At 35.9% G+C, this 8909-nt stretch overlaps 1 protein-coding gene across 1 annotated transcript; it reads left to right on the top strand.

The window, feature by feature from the left end:
- The first annotated feature begins 658 nt into the window (after window positions 1–658).
- LOC135615108 (lactoylglutathione lyase-like) lies at window positions 659–8416 on the top strand. Its single transcript, XM_065113182.1, has 9 exons — window positions 659–802; window positions 3983–4106; window positions 4206–4330; window positions 4594–4658; window positions 4747–4959; window positions 5474–5521; window positions 6235–6342; window positions 6417–6569; window positions 8133–8416. Exons 2-9 carry the CDS (start codon window positions 3985–3987, stop codon window positions 8175–8177), a joined length of 879 nt encoding a protein of 292 aa, XP_064969254.1. The 5' UTR covers window positions 659–802; window positions 3983–3984; the 3' UTR covers window positions 8178–8416.
- The last annotated feature ends 493 nt before the right edge of the window (window positions 8417–8909 follow it).

Here is an 8909-nt window from a genome sequence, read left to right as displayed (position 1 = left end):
TTCTTTGGAAAAATAATATCATTTATGACATGTTTGGTTGGTAAGTCTGAATCTGCATGTACCTTGAAACATGGCTTGATGCATTCTGTAGTGGCTAGGACCCCAAGCTCCAGGAGATTTGTTTCCCATGTTATCGGATCTGCGACCCGAGACGCAGCATCTCGATCCGCATTATATCACCGTCACGAGCGACACAATGCCAGCACGCGAGAGCTCATCGCAGCCGTCCGTCTGTTCCAACCAAACGATACCGCGGTGGTTCGTTGAGAGAGACAAAAAGTTGTGGTGAGACGGTCGACTCTTGATGCATCGTCTTGAATCATAGACGTCGGATCCGAATCCGCGCGTACAATAATTGGACGAGTGTGGACCAGCCTTTAATTAAACGGTGAATAGAGAGCCACGTTTATCACGTGGAGTTTTCGTCGATGCTTTTTTTTTTACCATATTAAACAAAAAAATATTTCACGTTCTCTGAAATTTAATAATTCATATAAAATGATATAAACATATTGGCACGATTTCTTTTCTTTTTTATACATAAACCTTTGCAGATGTGATAAAATGTTCGGATCCTTTCCAACAATTGTACACAAAATGTACCCCTGATGTTAGAGCCAGCGTGACAATCCGTGACATCGACCCACGTAGACGGCTGTGATATGGAAATTGGAAGAATTGATTTAAAATCACAGCTCGAAGGGACCACATGAAGATTATCGGGCAAAAGGGCCTATTTATATAGAAGGCAGAGCAGAGCGAGTGTGCGACAACCACGGCTCTTCTGGGAGATTCATCTTCGGTAAGTCTCCGAGGCCCCTCGCCCTGTCTCTTTGTCCTCTTCCTTTCTCTTATTCGATATATGAAGAAGTTAGGGTTCCTTTGCCCTGCAATCTTTTATCAAGGAGAATGATCTTAGATGGGTTCAAGAGGATCATATACGTTTCGGATAATGATGGCATTGACAAATGACCCTAAATCTCGATGTAGATCAAACAAAAAAAAATCTTTTTTTCTCTTTATTGTGGGTGTTGGATGATATCGGATGGTTAAAACGCTTATGACGTCTTTGTATACATCGAGTAAGAGTTTTGGGCAAAATAATAGACTATGGTTAACCCCACACGAAGCGAATGGCTAAAGTGAAGGGAGTCTGCGATTATTGAGTTACTTTGATTCTTTTTACGGTTGGTTAACTCCTGGTGAATTAGGGCTAGACAGGGTTTAACTGACAAGTTATGATCTTTATTCAGTCTGTCCTTGTGTCAAGAACCATGGATCATGAAGGTGCCAGTTAGGTTAACTGGTACGGACTTTTGATAGATCATTAGAAGGTCCTGGGCTCGAATTTTATTACCTTTTGTAAATAAAATAAATAAAATAAAACCATGGATCGTTGTAAAAAAATGTTACCTTTAGGTAATTGGGTGGTAAGAAATGAAATCCGTTTGTTGAAACAACCTAGTGAAGCAGTAAATAGCTCTTCTTGAACAGGAAAACGTTTCATAAAATATGTCTGTAACCAATGTGGCAATTTATCATTTACAAAGTACCTTTTGATCTGTAACTTCAATCCTCATAGCATTCATGTTAACCATGAGAAGCTACAACCGCAGCCTGTCCTTTACAGCACATCATTTTAACATTTCTTATTTTCAGAAGCTAATATTTGAGCAGTTTGTAAGAAATGGATCCTTATGTTGATTATTTCCTTCTTTATGCAAAAGCTTCTTGCTTTACATTTCAGAAAACTGTGTCGTTTTCTTATAATGATAAAATCATGTATGCATATATTTCTCTTGATTAGTGGAATATCTACTAGTGTTTTCGAAAGGCGCTCGGGCGCTTGCCTAGGTGCTTGGGTGAGGCGAGGCGAGGCCCGAGCACCTTGTAGAATCCTCAAGCGCAACACTTCATTGAAGCGCTACTTGGGCGCTCGCCTGAGCCCAAGCGTCGGGCACCTCGGGTGAGTGCCTGAGCCAAATTTGGTTGGGTTCAAACTTTGATTCAATTGGACTTATAAGTTGGTTCAATTGAACCAACTAATGTAGTTTCCCTAACACCGTCCAACCCCCTCCCGCCCAACCCAGTAAAAGAAAACAAGGTGAAATGAAACCCTACATATGTCACCTTCATTCGCTTTGCCCGTCTCCGTTGGCTACCTCATCCAATCTCGTCCACCATTGCAGCTCGGCAGCTGTTACTGCAACTCGTTCGTCGCTACATCTCGTCGAAACCCTAAACCTCATCCGTCACTATAGCTTTGTCTGTTGCTGTAGTAGCTTTGTTTGCCACCGATGACATCCTATTCCATCGCCTTCGTACACTCTGTCCAACGCTGTAGCTCCATCTGCCATTGTCGACAACATCATTTTCTGCCTTTGTTTGCCACTGCAGCTTCGTCCATTCACAGTTACAGACTTGCAGATTCCTCTTCCCTCGCCTTCGTTAGCTGTTGACAACATGGTCTGCTGCCTTCGTCCCACCTTCCTATTAATTAAACTGCTTCGTCCATTCCCCCACCTTCCTGTTAATTAAACTGTGAACGGATGGGCAACAACTGGTTTGGAGCTATTTAAATATATTTGTTGTATCTACAACATCATGGGCAATATTCACTTCAATTTGTCTATGAAACTCCCTTAGCTTTTACTTGATGATGTCTTAGAGCAATCAAACATTCCTAGTTAACAAGATGCTTTTGGAGCGGTTTAATTCTAACATAGGTCTCCATAAACCTATTTAGCATATTTCTATTTAGTTGCATATTATTTTAATTATAATATTCGAGAGTGCCTCATTTTGCTCGAGCGGGCACTTAGGCGAGTGCCTAGTGCCTCGGGAATTTTGGGACCTTAGTGTCAAAAGGCATCTAGCGCTTTTAAAAACACTGATATTTATTGAACATTCTACTATTGTGGTAATCCTTTCCAACCCATGTTTTGACATTGTTATTGTACCAACCATAAGGGTTAGCTACATGGATCTTTTCCCATTATTTTGCCTTAATTTGGGCTATATCACCAGTCAAAAAATGCTATATTAGTTTTTTAAAATTTTCTGTTGGTCTGTAAGTATGGGATCTCATTCGATGAAATGAACATACAATTTATTTTTGGTTTTATGTCATCGTACTGCATCATTTGATTTCAATAACTAGTGTTATTTGAAAAAGTATTTCGCTTGGCAGCCTAGCCTGCCTCTTTTTAGGGGCTCTATTTTGTGCTATGTGGTTCATCTGTATTTCTAACAAGAAAACTCATTATATATCCATCACTTTTTCCCTACTTCTTGAGAGAGAGGTTATATAGAGGGCTAAATGATGAGCTATTTATTGATTATACTAGTTATGATATTACAAAATAATTATGGTGAGCCAGTTTGGTCCCACATCTGATGTGGGAGGAGAATTGAGTGGTTTTATAGGGCTGGATAGGTTTACTACTATTTATTTAGGTTGAAGCATTCTAGATTGATGGTTGATGTGTTAATTATCCCATTAGGTCGGGTCATGATAAATAGTTTCAGAGCGAACTTAATATTATATATTGTTGAAACATCAAGTCATAACATGGGGAAGATTGTGAGAATTAAGTTTAATCCCATATCAGACATGGAAGAAGATTGACTTAGTTTATAGGACTAACAAGTCAGGGTCATGACAATTATTGCTTTTCTTATTTGTGTTAAATTTTCTTATGAGTGTGGATATTTTGCTGATTTCCTTGTATAATATACATATACATTTGTTTAGATATGGAAATTACTTTCAACTCCTATTTTTTTACATCTTATAAATTTTTTTTCAGTGCACTAGTATTTCTTGTGATGCTCATTTCTTTGCTTTAAGCTAGCTCTATGTACAATTAAAAATTATCTTTCTGGACATGTCTGATACAAAAGAGTTATTTATATCATTATTCTTCCATGTTTTCTGTATCATCAGATATATTAACAGCAATGATTTTTTACATTCATATAGATATGGCATCCAGCACAGGAGAAGAGACTGTTTCTAGTGAGAATGTACTTGAATGGGCTCAGAAAGACAAGCACCGATTCCTACATGCTGTTTATCGTGTTGGAGATTTAGAGCGTACAATAAAGTGGGTATCATCAAGAATATCACTTTGCCTTTTTTTTCTGCATTGTCATTTATCTGTCATTTTGTTTCCACCAATTAAACCATTGTCATATTTTCTTAGGTTTTATACTGAATGCTTTGGAATGAAACTGCTCCGGAAAAGAGACATTCCTGAAGAGAAATATTCAAATGCATTTCTTGGCTTTGGTCCTGAAGATTCTCATTTTGTGGTTGAGTTGACATATAGTATGTATCTTGTATCCTGATGCAATTCTTCTTTCTTGATCATCAACTCATTTATTTTCTTCATGATGAACTCTCTACTATTTCCAACTCCTAGTGAAATTTACTGAAGAGGATGTCAATTACCATGGAGAAGGATATGACACTTTGCAATTTTTGCATTGTTTCCTGGCCATCTGCATGTGTTATAAGTGTGCATTTTAGTTTTTGTTTCAGACATTCAGTAAATGGCAGCTTAATTTGTATTTTTCCTGTCTTTTGAGCAGATTATGGAGTGGATAAGTATGATATTGGCACAGGCTTTGGGCATTTTGCTATTGCATCAGAAGATGTGAGTTGCACATCTGAAATGAATACCAATAAGTATACTTATTCAGCACTTCACGTTTAATTTGAATAAGAAAATATTGGAATTGCAGGTTTATAAATTGGTTGAAGATATCAGGGCTAAGGGTGGTAAGATTACACGTGATCCAGGTCCTGTTAAAGGGGGGACAACAGTTATAGCTTTTGTTCAAGACCCTGATGGTTATACATTTGAGCTTATTCAAAGAGGCCCCACACCTGAGCCTCTTTGCCAAATTATGCTTCGCGTAGGTGACTTGGAAAGGTCCATCAAGTTTTACGAGAAGGTATTTTCCAATATCATTTGGTTTGCTAATTGTTTAAATCCAAGAATGTCCTTTCTAAGTTAATCTTGATCTTTTTCTTGAATAGCATGGTTGAAATACTTGCATTTTCATAATTATATGTTTAAAAGTATCTTTAATTGTCTTTATAAATTGTAGGAGAAGGTTTAGTTGTAGAACCAAGGAACTTGTTCTTTTACCATAGTATATGCATATCCTACATTATGCTAGCATAGATGGAAATTTTCTTCTTTTTTTACTACTTTGAGGCTACCTGTCTATACAAGTTTTAAGTTTTGTTTTGTTTTATTTTTTTTAGAACTTAGTCATACCAAAATGTCTCCAGTTTTATTATTGGACTATATAATAACCTTGATTTTTAGAGGGTTATGATCTGAGATGAGCTATAGAATATCAATTTGTTTCCTTGCTAGTATTCTATGAGCAAATATATGAGATTTTCCTTTTGTTCTCGTCACTGTCTTTTTTACTTTTCTGTAATTGTCATTTAATGCAGGCTTGTGGGATGAAGTTATTGAGGTCAAAAGACAATCCTGACTACAAGGTTACATTTTCTAGCACCAATCTGATGGTTATGGATATCTTTTCCAGAGTCTTAGTTGCAAGCATGCTTGTATTTATGTGAACATAGTTTGACACTGACATGCATAACTATACTTGTCTGTACACACACGTCATCCGGCAGCAGTTCATAACATGTGTATCGATTCCTGCTGCACATAACTATCGTTGAGTTTTCTTTTTGGTCTTACATGTCATGTTTGTTAGAACCTGGCCATTTATGATTGCTGGTTTTTGCTAAATTATTAATATCAAATCTTTATATATATATATATATATATATATATATATGTATGTATGTATATATATATGTATGTATGTATATATATATGTATGTATGTATATATATATGTATGTATGTATATATATATGTATGTATGTATATATATATGTCTGACATGAATACATGAATATGTAGCATCAAAGGTATGTAATTTTGTATTTATCTATATTCATGATATTTATGTGACTGTGCATAGCTGTGTATGACAAGGATACATGAATTATCATGCAGCATGAAAGGTATATATACTTGAAGTCAGCTATGCTCATGCTACTTATTTTGGTATACAATGTATGACATGAATACCTATGCATATCTAAGGTATATGTTTTTGTATTTAGCTGTGCCCATTCTATTTGAAGTTATGCATATTTTCATGCTTAGTATGTTTTTTTGTCACATTATTTCTACAGTATACTATTGCCATGATGGGTTACGCTGAAGAAAATGAATCAACAGTTCTTGAGTTGACATACAACTATGGTGTGACGGAGTACACGAAAGGCAATGGATATGCTCAGGTTCTATTCATATCTTTTTCTAATCTGATTCTGTTAAGGATTAAATTACTAACATCTGTTATATGTTTTTGTAGGTTGCTATTAGTACTGAAGATGTTTATAGAAGTGCTGCTGTTGTTGATTTGGTTACAAAAGAGCTAGGAGGAAAAATCACCAGGCAACCAGGACCAATTCCAGGAATCAACACCAAAATTACTTCTTTCCTGGACCCAGATGGTTGGAAAGTGGTGAGTTTCCCTCATCTGTTTCTTGATTACTAGTAGACAGGAATCAGTGCTGATTCATCTGCATTTTCATTTCAAATGTGAATGGTTCGGTGCTATATTTAACCACAATTTAATCTTTCTTATGGAGAATTTAGCGAGTCATCACCTGTCATTGGCAAAAACACTTTTTAGCTTCAAGGTTCCACATAGGCGCTAATTCTAGGTTTTGTATGTCAAAAATATGTGAAAGCTCTCAATTGCTGTTAGCCTAATTACATGTAGTTTGTTATAAGGTCTATAATCTCAATTGATATTGGTTTCATTGGCAAAAGCACTTTCTGGCCCCAAGGTTCCACACTTTTTGGCAAAAACATGTGAAAGCTCTTAATTGCTCTTAGCCTAATTTCATGTAGTTTGTTTTAAGATCTACCATCTCGATTTGATATTGGTTTCAACACTCTTCTTGGATTGGCATACCAAGTTGGTATGTACCATCCGGTATCACTAAGAACAATAAGAATGAATATTGACTGGTACTTAGCTATATAGTGTTGGTTGGACTGGTAAATATCGGTCAGTACTTACTAGTTTGATCTGTATTTGAAAGCTGGACTTGTAACAGCTATTTCATTTATTCTGGTTTCTCATTTCTGGAACATATCTTTCATTGGTCACCGAAATATACCATCTTTAGTGACTTTGAGAATTTTGATCAAGGTGTTAGATTGAAAAGAAAAAGATTCTAGATATGCTGATAAAAAAGATCAGTGATAAACTTGGTAATACACCTCATTTAGTTGTCGGTGTCAAAAGATGTAGCTTGCTCATCAGGCAATTGTATCTTCTATTGGAGCCTGTCAATCTTAAGTTTACATTTTATATCATTTTTTTCTGCAGAGAACTGTACTGTTTTTCTCTGTTATTGGTTTCCATGATAATAGAACGATAAAATGCTAAAACTGTTCATTACATTTTATGTTTATGAAATTTTCACTGAGTGCATGTGAGTTATCTTACATTATTTAGTCTGACTGTTAAACTGAACACAGCTGTAACTACAATGGTGAGTACCGCATTTTCTTACAAAGATAATGCACCTGATCTGCGAAATGCCTAGTTGCAGGATTCCAACACAGAGATAGATGATTTAGGCATTTATTATGCAGTGCATTGCATCTGAAGTTTCTTGGGTGGCTGGAACACAATAGTCTTTGATGATTTTGAATTGTCACGAGGATAATACAGATTTCTCTGGTTTTTCATAAATAAACTTAAATCAAATTTTCTCTGGTTCTTGAATATTTCAGTAATATCATTTGCCATAAATAAGGGATCTATACATAGCTGGAGATAACAAAGAAATCTTAACTTGATGCATCCATTGGAAGCAAGTGGCTTATATGGGATTTTTTTTTATTATGAGGTGTGATGCAATAATTCAGGTAAAGCTTAGAAAAAATGAGGAGCTTCAAAAGTTAATTTATGATTGAATATATTCCAATTATTATGTTCATTGCCTTCATATTGATGATCTGTTATTCGAAATAGGCAGCATAAGGCTGATAGTAATCCATTGCTTTTCAGGTTCTGGTGGACCATTCAGACTTCCTCAAGGAGCTTGAGGTGTGATCATGGCCAAAGAATGAACTTAAAGTACAGTGGTTTGTAATAATTGCAGTGCTACCTGAGATTGCCCTGTCATGTGATTTCTGGTTGTACTTGGAGTTGTAGTTAAATTTTTGCGCACTATTTCCTTACTAAGCTTTTCATATGTAGCTTTATTTTGACAACTTCCACTGTATCTGGCGATAGAACAAGATGGTCCTTCTTGTTATATGTTTTAAATAAATGTTAGCTATTAACTTGAATGCGTGGTTAGTGATTTTTGAATCTCTGGGCTCGCATATCCTTATGTCAAGGATTGAGTAATGATGCTGAAATGCTTTCAAGCCTCGAGGCTTATGTTGAAGGCCTTTGCATTCTACACCAGATGAAAGTGTCTTCTCATCTCTCATTCTTATTTTACATTCTTATACCCTTCCATGTTCTTGTGTTTTGTCACAATTGCTTGAATGCATTTCCTTTGCTCACATTGACAAGTCATGTCTCACTTACATCATTCTCACCAAGCTTAAATAATCACATCTGTTTCACCAGATATACCATTGCTCAAAATACTTGTGTTGTGAATTCTCCATCAAAATGCCCTTCTATCATTTGAAAATTTTATGTTCTTTAATCATAGTTAATGTTGAAATGTGTTGTTCAAAACATTTCAGCATAAGAGAATGGTCATTATAGCATGCATAATGTATTTACCATGTTGTATATTACTAACTGGTTGATCAAGTTGTATGGAAA

This window comes from Musa acuminata, chromosome BXJ2-6 (assembly GCF_036884655.1).
Source record: "Musa acuminata AAA Group cultivar baxijiao chromosome BXJ2-6, Cavendish_Baxijiao_AAA, whole genome shotgun sequence".
Lineage (NCBI taxonomy): Eukaryota > Viridiplantae > Streptophyta > Magnoliopsida > Zingiberales > Musaceae > Musa > Musa acuminata.
The sequence above is the reverse complement of the archived record's forward strand: the minus strand, read 5'-3'. Positions and strand labels throughout refer to the sequence as shown.